Source organism: Chiloscyllium punctatum, chromosome 23 (genome assembly GCF_047496795.1).
Source record: "Chiloscyllium punctatum isolate Juve2018m chromosome 23, sChiPun1.3, whole genome shotgun sequence".
Lineage (NCBI taxonomy): Eukaryota > Metazoa > Chordata > Chondrichthyes > Orectolobiformes > Hemiscylliidae > Chiloscyllium > Chiloscyllium punctatum.
The window spans coordinates 82,642,311-82,657,881 of NC_092761.1; the positions used below are offsets into that span (position 1 = coordinate 82,642,311).

Below are 15,571 nucleotides of genomic sequence, written 5' to 3' on the forward strand. Positions count from 1 at the left end.
TTTTGAATCCCGAGTACTCAAAGCCTGAATCCGAAAGCAGCACACAACTCAACTCTTGCTTACGAAAAGATTTGAAAACGAAAATCCTGAGATTGGTAGGATTCAGAAAAAACGAAAACAGAAATTGCTGGAGAAACTCAGCAGCTCTGGCAACATCTGCGGAGAGAGAAACAGTTAAAGCTTCCAGCCTCGTGATAGTCTTTAAAAACCCAACCAGTGTCAGGATTTTGTTTTCAAATTGCAGGTGCTGAAGATCTGAAACAAAAACAAATTGCTGGAGAAACTCAGCAGCTCTGGCAGCATCTGTGAAGAGAGAAACAGAGTTAATGTTTCCGGCCTGGTGATCCTTCTTCAGAAACTTGTTGAGGTTCTCCAGCAATTTGTTTTTCTTTCAGTTCTTCAGTACCTGCAATTCATTGTTTTATTTTGAAAACACTTATGTTTTATATTGTCATTATAACTCCAAGGATGTTTCCAAACTTTAAATCTGAAGTCAGTTGTGTACGACAACATAATCGATCTCAAAGGAACAGTCTGAGAGTAGCAACACCAGTGATGTAATGGAAACCCGATCGCTGATATTTGAAATCATGTGATCCGGAGGAAGCCCATGTTCACAGAGTCCACACACTGTGTGTAACATGTCACGGTGCTCTCGCTACTACACCTGAGATAACATCCACATAAAAAAGAACACATTCATCCGGACCCAACTCACCTTCAAACAATATAACCATAAGACTTTACTTTCTAAAGCTGCCTCAGACGAACTTAAAGGTCTCCTACAAGAAGCTTTCATGTTCGATCGAGTCAAAGTGACAGTAAGGCTGTCTGTTAGTCGATGTAAAAACAGAGAGAAGAATTGAAATAAACAATTCACTTGGAAACGAAATAAAAGGGCAGACTGGATTTCGATTGTGCCAGATATATGAGTCCGTATTTTTATGTAGAATAAACATCATTGTACAGTTTTGTGTAAACTAATAATTTAATTTAAGCCATCTGTTGATTGATTTTTTTTGCCCGCTTATTTCTTTTTCCGTTTATTCGCCCCCACCCCGAACCAACATTGACTTTCGTATGTTCCTATTTCAGCTTACCACAAGTAACAGTCCTCAGTTCGCGGAGCCAGTCTCCTCCTCGTACCCAGGTCAGTATAATACACCCAGGTTAAACAGCAGTCACCTCTCCAAAAGAGGGCCCCACATTTTGCAGCCTCGCGCTTTTCAAGATAAAGCACCCACTCCTTAATATTAAAAACCAGGCAGTGCATAATCTGCAATCCACCAATCACACACAAAACAGAAGGAAGAAATGCAGATGACTAGGTTGGGACGAATCAGGCTGTAGGGTCCCTCTAGCATCCAGCAACTTCATCAGAAAACGCTTTGTCAGTACAACGGGGCGTGGGTGCTGTCATCTTTTCAAACGTGGAGCTTTGGCATCGAGTCGCCGCAACATTTTAGGCGTTGTTTTGTCCCTGTGAACACTGCATCTCCGTTGTCAGCTGCAGGATTTCCTCCCACTTGCTGTTGCTAGGCGCTGAGTTTCCATTGAACAAACCATTTATTTTACCTCAAAGCTCCCCTTTCCGAAATCGGCCGAGCTGGCGTTGGAGGTGCACGAGACTGAGCGGGGTTAGTCATCCAGCCCTTTGATCCCTCACTGTCAACCCCTGTTCCACAGGCAGGCAGCACAGACTAAAAGGGCAAGGCAGGGGTGGGAAAGATCCCAATGTTTGGATACAGTCGGTGCAAACGGGTATATTAACTTAACTGGTGTCTGCACTGCCAACCCATTAACCATTAACGAATCCAAGTGAAACAAGTTAACAAGTGCGCTTTACAAAGAAAACAGCACAAATGGATCACACGCCAAACCTTTGTGTTATTTTACTGTAACTTATATCAGGGAAACTTTCATACACCGAAATCTGATTGGCGTTCTCTTTAATACAGCAATTGTCCGCCCAACCGGTACCATAAACACTGACCGACTGGGGGATATGGATTGATTTTCAGTGTTGAAGGACATTTCTGCTTGAGAACGCGAAAAGAAAACTCCTCACAGCTTTCAGTGTTTCACATTAACAGAGTTCAAAGCCAACAGCCCTGAGATACACGAGTTCACAATGCAAATGAACCAACTCTGTAGCTCACAGCAGAACAAAGTCCAGGGGAGGTTTCAAAGTCCTCACCGCGGTTACTAAAGTTTAGCCGCTATTGTAGGTGAAACTGAATATAAGGTACAGGCAAGTGTTATGTTTTGAGAGGTTAGACGTTTTGTGCCGTTATCCAGACTCTAAACTGTTGCAGATGAACACAAACGCATGTACTATCATCTTGTTCTACCAGTTGACAAGTGACCTGCGAGTAACTGCTGTTTCGTGACCACATTACCCAGAAATTAACACACCTGGAAAGATTTCGTGACTGGTGCAAGCAGAGACAGCTTTCTGAAGAAGGACAGCAGGCCAGGCAGCATCGAGAAGCAAGGACTTTTGCCCGAAATGTCGACTCTCCTGCTCCTCGGACGCTGCCTGACCTGCTGTGCTTTTCCAGCACCACTCTAATCCAGACTCTGATCTCCAGTATCTGCAGTCCTCACTTCCACCTAGTTTTCTGAAGAACTCGACAGATTCCATCAAACAGGGTTCGCAGTAAGGTTAAAATCAACTAGGCAAAAGTGAGGACGGCAGATGCTGGAAACCAGAGTTTCGCTTTGCACCTGGTAAAGACAAGCTGCCTAATTATAGTTTGGGAGAATCCTTTCAATCCTGGGATTTCACACAGGAGCTTTCAGACCAATCAGGTCAGACTGCAGAGTGGGGAGGGGAAAGGGGGAACTTTTTCATGCAAAGGGTGGTGTGTGTATGGAATGAGTTGCCAGAGGAAGTGGTGGAGGCTATTTCACTCTTCCAGGTCACCTCCGAAAGCACTCAATGTTCACCTTGCTGAATTCTCTCTCTGTCTGCCCTTCCAGCTTCTCACAATGTCTGCCCACTGCCTAATGAATATGAATCGAGCTTCAATGAGTGCGACCAGTTTCCAGAAAATGTTCCATATGACCACAACCCGATCTTCTATGAAAACACGGAGGTGTATGAAAGGTGCCTTTCTGATCTCTTGACTGAAAACTCATTCACCTCGGAAGCTCCTATCTCACACTGCCCCCCAGTCAGGCACCAGGCACCTACCCACTGCAGTCATTCAGCTGTGGTAAGTGAATACATCTTTGCCTCAATCTTGCTATTTCCCAGCACACTCCTCACCCTCTGACAGCGTGCACAGTGTAATTTGTTCTGTGTAATGGGAGCTCTCTTTTGTTGGTTGCCTTATTTACTTACCCAGTCAATTATAGACATTATAGACATTTTCCTGATCAACCTGTTCAGAGATGTTATTATCCACCTCTGCAGCAGGTAGGACTTGAACTTAGTCCTCCTCACTCAGAGGCAGGGATACTACCCAAGGGCCTGTACACAGAGGGGAAAAACAACTTCCATCCATTGCCCAAATGTTATCATCAGTTAAAGAAATCGAGCCACCTGCAGCCTATAGACTTCACTAGCATAGTGACGATACTATAGATAAGAAGTTGTTAAATTGGAAAGGGTGCAGAAATGATTTACAAGGATGTCATTCGGATTGGAAGGTTTGACCGAGAGTGAAAGGCTGAATAGACTGGGGCTATTTTCTCTGGAGCATCAGAGGCTGAGGGCTGACCTTATAGAAGTTTATAAAATCATGAGGGGAATGGAGACAGTGAATAGCCAAGGTCTTTTTCCTAGTGTAGGGGAGTCCAATACTAGAGGACATAGGTTTAAGGTGAGAGGGGAATGATTTAAAAAGAACCTAAGGGGCAACCTTTACACGCAAAAGGTGGTGTGTCTGTGTAGAATGAAGGCATCTGGACTGGTATATGGGTCAAATGCCGGCAAATAGAAATAGATTAATTTAGGATACCTGGTCAGCATGAGCAAATTGGACTGAAGGGTCTGCTACTGTGCTGCACAACTCTATGACTCCTTGACACTGCCTCTGGGTTGGAAGATCTCAGTTGGAATCCCATTTATTCGAGACGTGTGACATAACAATCTGAATGAACAGTGTGATTAAAACATCGAGAGTGTAGTCCTCTGAAACCTGAGATCTTGATCATTTTAAAGATACTGATAAACTAGTGCTCTGTGACATTATTAATGATGAGAAGATCTGTGCTTGGTCTTCTCATAAATAAAAAGAATTTTTGTTGATAGTTTTTGAACACTTAAACTTAACAACAAAAAGACAATCGTTTTTTTATCTGTGTGATAAAATCCTTAACACCACCTGGCTTCTACTATTTAATAACTCTAGTTCTGTTTTTTTGTAATTTAAGGAACTGTAGTTCTTGAGAACCATTCAGTTCTTAGCAAAATCCTTGAGATGTAACAATTCCAAACAGCAAAACTTTAATACTTTTATGACAGTGAGATAATGTGATTGTTTGTCTGGATAATACTACATACTCAAAGGTTGCAGCCATTATAGTCATGAGTAACCTTGCCCCGAGATCAATAATCAGATCTTTCCAATGCAGGAACTATCAAATAAAAGCAAAGTACAGTATTTGAGATGCTGGATATCTGAAATAAAAACCAAAATTGCTGAAGAAATTCAACAGATCTGGCAGCATCTGTGGAGAGGGAAACAGAGTTAACATTTTGAATCCAATGTGACTCTAGGGCTATTTTTTAATTTCAGGAACAGACAAAATGAGGCAAGACACACATTTTGAAATGATTTGCTAGAAATCAATTATTGTAGGATTTAAACAAGTTCAAACAAATATCAAAGAAAGGTCAAATATTTGCAATTTTCATACCCTTGGCTTGTCATAAAGATGCTCTGAGTATACATTATTAACATGTTCTGATTATATATTATTAAAATGTAGCATGAACTCAGTTCACAGCAAGGTCGCTGAAATAACAGTTTGACGCATGCCTACTTCATTAATTTGATGTTAATGCTCAAGGATGAAATTTAATTAGCATAACAGGGAAGTCTCCTGCCCTTTTGCTTAAAAAAGACATCAGATCTTTTACATCCACTTGGCTCCAACTTAGTATTCGTTGGGAAAGATGGCACCTTTAACAATGGAACACACCCCTAGTACTGTACAAATAACATCAGCCTAGATGTATTTAAGTCTTCAGTGGGACTCAATTCCAGAACTATTCAAGTCAGAGGTGGGAGTGCATTAGAATTAGGTACAATTTTGTTCTCATTATTTACGCAAGACAACAAATTGATTGGATGTAGTTCAGAGAAGCCTCAACCAAGCTAGGAATGGGAGGTTGTTGGGGAGGGGGAGGTGGGGGAATTGTGGTGTTAGCTAATGGTTACTTGATGAGGAAAGTTTGGATGGGCTGGAGACTGAGAAGTGATCTTACTAAAATGCATAAAATGGTGAGAGGAGCATTGGTGGAGGTTGGGACATTGAATATTTTTAAGATGGAGGTAGATTGTTCAGCCTCTATGAAGAGAGTAAAACAGTATTTAGCATCGGCAGGAGAGTGGAGCTGATTCCATAGTCAGATCAGCCATGATCTTATTGAATGGTGGAGCAGATCTGAGTAATTGCCTACTCTTGATCCTAATTTGTATGTTTGTATATAATTCATGACATTACTTTCTAAATGAGGATGTACAGATCATTTTACCATTCCATCTCCAGAACTCAGGATCACTGGCTTATTCTTCGGTGGATTTTGGGTATTCTACCCAATGTGTCCCATCATCTCCAGAAGACATTAGTCCATCTTCACATTTGGATCTGAAGTCCTTTTATTCAACTCCTGAAGAGTACTATCCTCACCAGCACTACAGTTGCACATCAGCAATTTGCTCCATTTTCTCTTACATGCCAGACAACATAGAAATGGGCCCAAATTCGGAAAGTGCGTCCTGTACAATGCCAGAATATAATAACTATTTACCTGGAATTCTCACAGAAGATATCTGGAGAGGAAACTTTAATGAATGCTTTGACTACTGATATTATAATCAATAGTGGTATTGGGAAATCTTGTACTTCTTAAACTGTTCCGTAGAAGTTACCTGTAAATACTTGAGATTGAATTTGAACAAAATTAGTCCCACTCAACGATACTGTTAAAACTGAATGCAAAAGACTTTCAGATCCAAACCAGTAAAATCTCTGTCTTTTAATCAATTCACTTTGTCAATTTTTTCTCTTTTTTTCCTGATTGCATTGAGCTGGGAGATAACACCATGTGTGCTGTCCGTTCTCAGATACAATGATTGAGTAAATATTATAAGGTGCAAACACATATAGTGATTGTTGTTCAATCACAGTTGTATCTCATGTTGATACCCATATGTGCATTCTCGAAAAATCACTCAAATTATTAAGGAACATTTAGTGTGATTGTTTCCATCTTTAATTCAGGAGTACCAAGCCAAAATGTAGGACTGATTCTCTATTACAGGTTGAGATTAGAATGGCCTAAGATAAAACCTGGAATCTTCCTTGTCTGTACACCCCAGCAACACTCTGAATAACCACATTGAATCCTATAGGCTAAGCTTATTTCAGAAGGATTAGATGTAGGATTCTTGATCAATGCCAATTTGTCTTTCACTGTTGTGGTTAAATCGATGAATTCATGAACTATTGTAAAGTTTGCTTTAACTTTTGTGGGAAACATTGTTTGTTTGCTTAACTTTGTAGTATTTTTCCTCATTTTTGGTTGAGAATGACACTACACCCTTCCAAAACAAACATGAACGCTGTGACACAAAATTCTTCCCATGTTATCCTAACAAAACATACACCCAGCAATCCGAGAATTTGACACCTACATGGTGCAAGATTAAGCTTTGTATTTCTACATTTTGTTTTCATAAGATCACATTGTAAATATGAGCAGATTTTTAAAAAAATTCACAGTTCATTCGCATAAAATAACCTGCACTTCCCTCAATGCAGCATCCAAACATCTCTTGAATAAATCCAAGGTATTCCTCTTCTACAGAGGTACACTTCACAGACTGCTTATTTGTTGTGTGAAGAGCCTTCAGATTTTAGCCCTAAATGTGCACTTTGCCTGTTTGAACCTGTATGTCCTTGGCTTATTGTTATTACTTACCTTGAGCAGTATTGACTAGCCTAAAATATGGCAACACTGTTTTAGCTACACACGCTAATAGTCAAGTATTAGTATTTTTAAACACAGTGTAACTAAGTATACCTGATATCTTTATTATCTTAGCAAACATTATTGTCAAATTTTGCAGCCTTCCTCTTTCAACATAGTTTGGAAATCTTACACAAATTTAACAGATATAACATACCTTTATAATGCTCCTGAAATTTTAGTCAGCAGTTGTGAGTAATACCTTGATTTTCTCAGAGTGACAGTGACTGATATTGATTCACAAGATGAGACTGAGCCTGCTTTACACCAAGAACATGGATTCTCGTACTGTTACTAATGCTATTTACCTTTTGCCAAGAAGTATCTTGTTGGAGCTGGTTACTGATGGATCTGCTTTGTTCTGCTGGCCCAAAGCTGTTTTATTAACTGGCCAAGGTGACCATGATGACAGCTCTTCTTGCTATTCCACAATCTAAACTTTTCATTCATGATACATCACTTTAATTAACAATACAGAGCCAGGGGGTAAAGGGCACAACGTGGCCAAAACAAAACTTGTGACCACTCTGCACTTCTTTTTACTCCTTTATCAACAAATGCAGAAAAAGGTTAATACATTTTTGTTAAGTATCTATTATTCATTTATTAGTTACCAGTCAAAATGCAATCAAACACATATGAATTTTCAATTCACTACGTGTCACTCGTGATTAATAATAACATAGGTCATTCAGCCCTTGAGTCTACTTTACCAGTCTATGAGATTATGGCTGATCCACTAATCCTCAAGATTTTCCTGCTCCTCGGAGGCTGCCTGACTGGCTGTGCTTTTCCAGCACCACTCTAATCTAAACTCTGATTTCCAACATCTGCAGGCCTCACTTTTGCCTACTAATCCTCAATTCTACTTATCTGCATTTTCCCTAGAATGCTTGATTCCCTCACTGATTTAAAATCTATATGTCTCAGCCTTCGATATATTTAAAGCCCCAATTTCTACAGCCCTCTGCAATAACGAATTGCACAAATTTACATCCTCTGAGAGAAAGAAAAAACTCCTAATCCTTTCTTCCCAAAGGGTAACCCCTTATTCTGAGATTATGCCCTCTGGTCCTAGACTCTTTAGGAAGGAGAAGTAGTCTTTTTGCACCTATCCTGTCAAGTCTCTTAAGAATCCTGTATGTTTCAGTACGGTCATTTTTCATTCTTCCAAAGTCTAATGCAGATAAGCCCAACTAACTCAACCTCCCCTCTTAAGACGGTTTATTGTACCAGAAATATCCTGTCAATTTTCTCTGCACTGCCTGAATGCCAGTATATCTTTCCTTAAAGAAGTATCCCAAAATTGTTCACAGTAGATTGGTTTGCATTGTCTAAGTGTATTGTTCTAGGTTTATTATTTAGTCCTGTTTTCTACCTGATAACAGTTTTTATGGCCTCCCTATCATTCTTCTTGTTTTAACACTTTAAAGAGCAAGGTATGCAATCTTTGCACATGCACTTTTATTCCCAGAAATATATTTAAGTGCAAATTAACAAATCAATAAGGACATCCATTGCCCAGGCATCAAATAAAATCCTACAATTCACTTTGCTTTGGAAAGGGCTGTTAAGAAGAGGGGAAAGGCATGTATATACATTCACACATGCGTACATTTTTGTTTCTGCTTGAATAGCCACCCTACTTTGCTTTGTTAAAAAGATAACAATTGTTTCAAGCAATTTGTCCAACACTTGTTAAACTTCAAGATTTTAAGGTTTATTAAAATGGAAATGTCACATTTTTAGGTAATACATTTATGCTTTTGAAATGAATTGCTTTAGCTTATGGATGGGTAAACAAATCTAAAACTCTCATTTCTGAATGTTAAGGAGTGGGTAATATTCAAATCATTCCTAGTTTAACATTTTACCATGTGTCAGTCCTTCTTCTTCTGTCTGCATGGAGAGCTATTTTTCTGATTGTATGTCTGTATTGTCTGATTTTTTTTCAATTTTGTTTGTTAGAATGTAGTGTCGCTATGGAGCAAATTACTCATGTTTATGTAGGACCAACAAACCACTGAACAATCATTTTTATATTTTGAAAATAAATCTTTTTTACAATATTGTAATTGTGTGCTAAAGAATGATTTGAAAAATTCTGTTTGTTTTGTCTGTTGGGCCATTATAACCCAACTGACCATAGCTTCGACCATCAAGCAAACAAGGTTCTATATTCAAACCATTGCTTCTGTGCTTACCTTTTGACCATTCCTCTGCTCTTAACTTGCAGTCTTGATTTTTTTTTCCTTTTGAAGCAGACATTCAGTTCCCTTTTGGCACTTACTATTGAATCTGCATTTACTGTCCTTTTAAGTAGTGTAATTCAAATTACAACAACTCATTGTCAAATAATATTTCTCCTTCTATCTCCTCTGATTCCTGGGCCAAGCATTATAAATTTGTGTCCATGATGCATTGGAATTAAAACTGCACTTCTGCCCCAGAGGCAGTGACACAAAAACCCCCTCCCCCCACATCTCTTTATTATTAGTTCTTTGTCAATGGAAACAGCTTCTGTTTATTCATTCCATAAACCCTTGCTGATTTATAACAGTACCATGAAATATCTCTTTTATAACCTTCTTTGCTGTCAGAAGGATGATCATAACTTCTATAGACCCTCATCAACATTACCATTCTAGTAAATCTCCTCTACACCCATGGCAAGGTGTGATTATTAGGGATTATGTAGATACATGGTTAAATGGCTTTTATGGTATGGTACTTACCTCTGGGCCAGGAGGCCTGGGTTCAAATCCAACCTTTTCCAGAGGTACAATCATAGAACATCTACAGTGTGAAGGAGGCCATTCAGCCCATCAAGTCTGCACCGACGAGCATCCCAACCAGATTCAACTCTATCACAGTAACCCCATATTTACCATGGCTAAGTTGCCTAACTTGCACATGCCTAGACACTATCGGGCAATTTACTACGGCCAATTCACCCAACCTGCACATTTTCGGGCTAGCCAATCCACCCAACCTGCACATGGGAGGCTGTGGGAGGAAGCCGGAATACCCAGTGGACACCCACACAGACATGGGAAGAACATGCAAACTCCACACAGATGGTCACCCATGGCTGGAATCAAATCCAGGTCCCTGGTGCTGTGACGTAGCAGTGCTAACTACTGAACCACCATGCCTCCCCAGTTGTGCCATAACACATCTGGGCAGCCTGTTTTAAATATGTCTAGACTCTACATTATATGAATACCACCAATTGCTTCAGTATCCACATCATTCAAATAACTGTGGAATCATCTTTTCCCTTACATGCACACTCTCATCAGTATGTGAACATATTGTCACGTTCTTAACTTGTTTACATGCTGAGGACTGTGCACATTCAGAAACAGTCTCAGTTCTCCTGATTTTTAACACTTTTTCAACTTTAGATTAGATTCACTACATTGTGGAAACAGGCCCTTCGGCCCAACAAGTCCACACTGATCCTCTGAAGAGTAACCCACCCAGACACATTTCCCTCTGACTAATGCACCTAACACTATGGGCAATTTAGCATGGCCAATTCACCTGACCTGCACATCTTTGGACTGTGGGAGGAAACCAGAGCACCCAGAGGAAACCCTGTCAAGTCTAAATAAATATTGAAGAGTCAGTCATTAAAAAGGGCAGGCTTTAAGGCCCAATATCAAGATTGATTCAATTAAACCTTCCAACTGTAAATCAATGAGGAAATTCATGATTTAATTTATTTCCAATAAACATCAGACCAGACCTGATGGTGAAATATTTAACATTTCAATAAGTTTTTACTCTTCACCAAAAGCTCTCAGAGGATTCTTTTAGCATGGTGGTAATGTCCCCACCTCTGAGCCAGATGATTCAGGTTTATATTCCAGCTCACATTCCAGAGGTATGTCTGCTGGATGATAGCATAGCCTTCACTCCATTGCCCTGGCCATTTGCTCTCTACAGCCATAGCAAGATAGCAGAGGGTTGGGCCACTTTGACTTTCCACTGGACAGAGCAGTGCTTGTAGGCAGCCAACTAGATGGGCAACCACAGACAGGCTCTTCAGAAAACAGCTCCAAAAGTGGCAGGGGGGGCCTTCATTCCTGTCTGTGGCCTTCACATCTGTTGGAGTCCAAGCCTAGGAGGGTGTGGCAAGAATACACTCAACATGTTTTGGCCCTCTAGCCACAGACACACCCAGAGACGCACAACCTAAGCTCCAAGGCCAATAGTTTCCAATGTAAGGCAGGCTTTCTCCACTCCAGCTGTGGTGCACGGAACTGGACTTCGATGTAGTAAGAGGGAAAGAAACACCTCTTGAGGGAACATTGGTGGCACTGGGTGACATTTCACTGTAAGTTAAGTCTCACCTTTGTATAAATATGTCCACAATGCCACTAAATCTATTTCGTCATGCCTCTGTGTAGCCCTTACTGTCACAGTGGCACAGAGGTCAGAAATCAGTCTACATGTGTAATCTTTCATGGACCAATGCTTGACTTTGGAAGCTGCTGCATGAGATGGGGCAGTGTGAATGAGTGAATTGGCAATGTGGAGAGACTTCAGGGTTAGTAATCTGCAGGTTCCAGGGTGGGTGAGAGCGAGTGAGGGAAGGTTTTGCATGCATAACAATTGAGAGCGGTAGAGTATGAGCTTTGGTGGGACGTGTGTACAGTCACAGAGATAGATTGAGTGTGAGGTAGCAGAGAGAAGAGTGGCACTCACACCGGTGGTCCATAGACAATCACTCACTTTCTTCCTGCATTGCTGGACTACCCTCTGGATCACAGAGATGACATGGACCCTGGTGGTGACCTCCACTCATGCTGATGGTGTCTGGTGTCATGACCTTCTCTGCTGATAAAGGATGAGCCTTCATCTGCATGGCGAAAGTGAGGACTGCAGATGCTGGAGATTAGAGTTGAGAGTGTGGTGTTGGAAAAGCATAGCAGGTCAGGCAGCATCCGAGGAGCATTCCTAATGAAGGGCTTTTGCCTGAAACATCGATTCTCCTGCTCCTCGGATGCTGCCTGACTTGCTGTGCTTTTCCAGCACTGCACTCTCAACTCTTCCTCTGCACGATTCATCCACCAAGACATTCAGGGCCCAGTTGGATAATCACACACTCATTTCACTGTAATATGCTTCAAAAACCTTTTTGCAACCTTTCCAGTTTAATAACATCATTCCTCTAGCAGGTGACCAGAATTGTATGCAGGACTCCAAATACAGTTATTTCTTCTATAACACGATAGTTGCATTCCTGTGCGACCCTACACTCTGCAAGAATCACACAATACATATCACACTTAAAGTGTCGGCAATGCAATCACACTATTGCTAACATGCATTTTAAAAGTTTGTGCTTTAGAAACAGCATCTCCTATTCGTCAATCGCGTTACAGTGAATTTGCGTTGACGAAACACACATTACATCAGAATGACCTGAAAGGCCTTGCCAATGTCTTGTACAGCCATAACATAACCAACTCTTGCACTCAATGCTCTGACTGTTGAGTATTGAACAATTCCCAGTCCTGAGCTCCTTGCAGTGTCTCTATGTACATCTTCATTTTGCAAGTTAAAAATAGGAGAAAATAGGAGTTTACAAATTTACATGGTCCAGGTATAATGACATCCAGCTATAATATAGTTTCATGTATTCAATCCTGACATTTGCTTTTTAATAGACTTCCTATGTAAAAGTTGTTCTTGTAAAGTAAACAAGAGCAAAAAGGATGAAACTTTGCATTGAATCATTATAGAGTAACATTTACTAATTTTACTCAATTGCAATGCCATTATATCTGATTCAATCTTCTCCTTCTCAAAATGCAGGGTGAATCTTATAATATTATGGTCAAAGGTCCCTTGGAATTCATTCACCTTCAGCTTCCTAATCAGGTCTACCTCATTACTCTTCACTATATCCAGAACTACCTGTTCCCTCGTGGGGCCTACCACAAGCTGCTCCAAAAAAAACTTGTAAGCATTCCAGACATTCCTTTCCTTGAGATGTGCTAGCCTATCATTGTAGCGCTATATTACCAAAAATGTTTAGTCTGTCCTTTTATTTTATCTGCTATTTTATGGTGGTCATTGTTTCAAACTGAGTAACAAACTAATTTATAAAATCTAAAAGCAACATACAATGGATGCTGGAGAACTGAAATAAAAACAGAAAATGCTGGAAGATCTCAACAGGTCTGGCAGCATCTGTGGAGAGAGAAACAGAATTAACATTTCCTTTAGAACTGGATCAAATTTATAAAAAAAACACTTCTGCACTTGTGTATTACTCAGTGTTACTAAGCTTCATTGGAATGAAATAGAGCAAAGGACATTAACAATATTTTTTAGACACTGCAAAGGATTGCAATATGTAGGCAGCATGTCAAAAGTGCACTATTTCTAGAGTCATTGCATGGCATCCCCAAGTCTAGTCAAAATAATTCTCTTGTAGGAAACAGACAAAGGGCTCCAATTAGGTTCAATCACAGGAAACATAAAAACCTGTCACTGTGCAAAATAACTGAAGAGTCTTGGACGCTTTGAAGAATTTGTGGCTGAAATTTGGCTCAGTAAGGCTGAAGCCACATTGTGGAACGTTTACCAAAACCTCTGGGGTACTTTACTGTCAAGAACAAAGTTTTATGGCTGCATCCCAAAGAAATATATATTGCAGTGACTCACATAGGAATGAGGATTAAGGAGCCCTGCTTTGATGATGTAGGGTTTTTTAAAAAATTAAATCATTTATAGGATGCATTTGCTGGAAAGGTCAACAATTATTTTCCATCCCGAACTGTTTTAAAGAAGATGGTGAATTGCCTTCTTGAACTATTGCAGCCCATGTGGTGTAAGTATACAGGGCAAAAGTGAGGACTGCAGATGCTGAAGATCAGAGTCTAGATTAGAGTGGTGCTGGAAAAGCACAGCAGGTCAGGCAGCATCCGATGAGCAGGAAAATCAACGTTTCAGGCAAAAGCTGATGAAAGGCCCAAAACGTCGAATTTCCTGCTTCTGAGATGCTGCCTGAGCTGCTGTGCTTTTCCAGCACCACTCTAATCTAGACTCTGGTGTAACTATACCCAGCGTTATGACAAGGGGGGAGTTTCAGGACTTTTGATGCAGGGATAGTGAAGAATGGAAATTTATGTTTCAAGTCAGTGACTGGAGGGAACTAGCAAGTGGTGGTGTTCCCATGCACCTGCTGTCTTTCTCCCTTTAGACAGTAGAGCTTGTGGGTTTGGAAGATGCTATTGAAGGAGGCTTGGCAAATTGCTTAGTGCATTTTGCATATGGTGCACACACTGCTGCCACTGTATATTGATGGCAGTGGGAATTATTATTCAGTCCACTGAATAGGTGCTGATCAAGTAAATTGCTTTGTACTTGATAGAGTTGGGCTTTCTCAGTGTAGCTGATGCTACATTCATCAAGTTCAGAGTATTCCATCGCATTCCGAATGTGCCTTGTAAATAATGTAAAGACTTTGATGAATCATAGAGTGAATCACCTGCTAACTCTGACCTGTTAATGTAATTGCAACAGTCATCTGTGCCTGCGTTGGCTTCATGTATTATCCGATGTGCTGAAAATGGAAGTGAACACCACATACAATACTGCAAACATCTGACCTTACAATGAAGTGGATGAAGATTGTTCAGTCGAGGACACCGTTCTAAGGAACTGCTGTTGAACTGTCCCTATCCCGAGTGATTGAACCTGGATGATAACAAACATCTTCCTTCATGCTCGGCATGATTCCAGCCAGTGGATATGTTCCTATCCTGATTTCCAATAACTTTATTTTTGCTACAATATCTTCTATCAAACTCAGTCAAATGCTGTTTTGATGTTAAAGGTAGATGCACTCATCTCATCCATGTTTGGTTAAAGGTTGAAATGAGGTTTGCAACCAAGTTATTGATAAATAAACGTTGCTTGATAGAATATTGACAACTTCCATCATTTACTGATGGTCATTGTTTGGAATAGATTTGTCCTGCTTTTTCTGAATAGTTCATGCTTGTTATCTCTATACCAACCTACACATTTTCAGTTAGATGCTCTTGTATATGTACCTTTCCTTTAAGAGAGTTCACCTTTAAGGACTTTGTGTACTGTGTGTATCAACACACTTATGCTAGACATGTAAATTTGTACATAAGTGTGGTAAGATTGGTTTCAGTTTTATCCTTTGCTAATAAGCTTCCTGGACTTGAACCACGCAGTGGTATTTGGCCACATGTTTCAGTAGATGCTATTGTATGTGTACATATTTAAGAAAGTTCACCTGAAGGACTCTGAATATTGCGTGTATACAATATTGTAACTCTACCTCGCAGTTGGTCTACTGTTAGAACAGAATTAAGT

The 15,571-nt window shown here is 40.3% G+C and overlaps 1 protein-coding gene across 1 annotated transcript; it reads left to right on the plus strand.

Moving 5' to 3' along the window:
* The first annotated feature begins 687 nt into the window (after positions 1 to 687).
* On the plus strand, positions 688 to 7,182 carry LOC140494187 (uncharacterized). Its single transcript, XM_072593304.1, has 4 exons — positions 688 to 821; positions 1,096 to 1,150; positions 2,983 to 3,218; positions 5,722 to 7,182. Exons 1-4 carry the CDS (start codon positions 798 to 800, stop codon positions 6,040 to 6,042), a joined length of 636 nt encoding a protein of 211 aa, XP_072449405.1. The 5' UTR covers positions 688 to 797; the 3' UTR covers positions 6,043 to 7,182.
* The last annotated feature ends 8,389 nt before the right edge of the window (positions 7,183 to 15,571 follow it).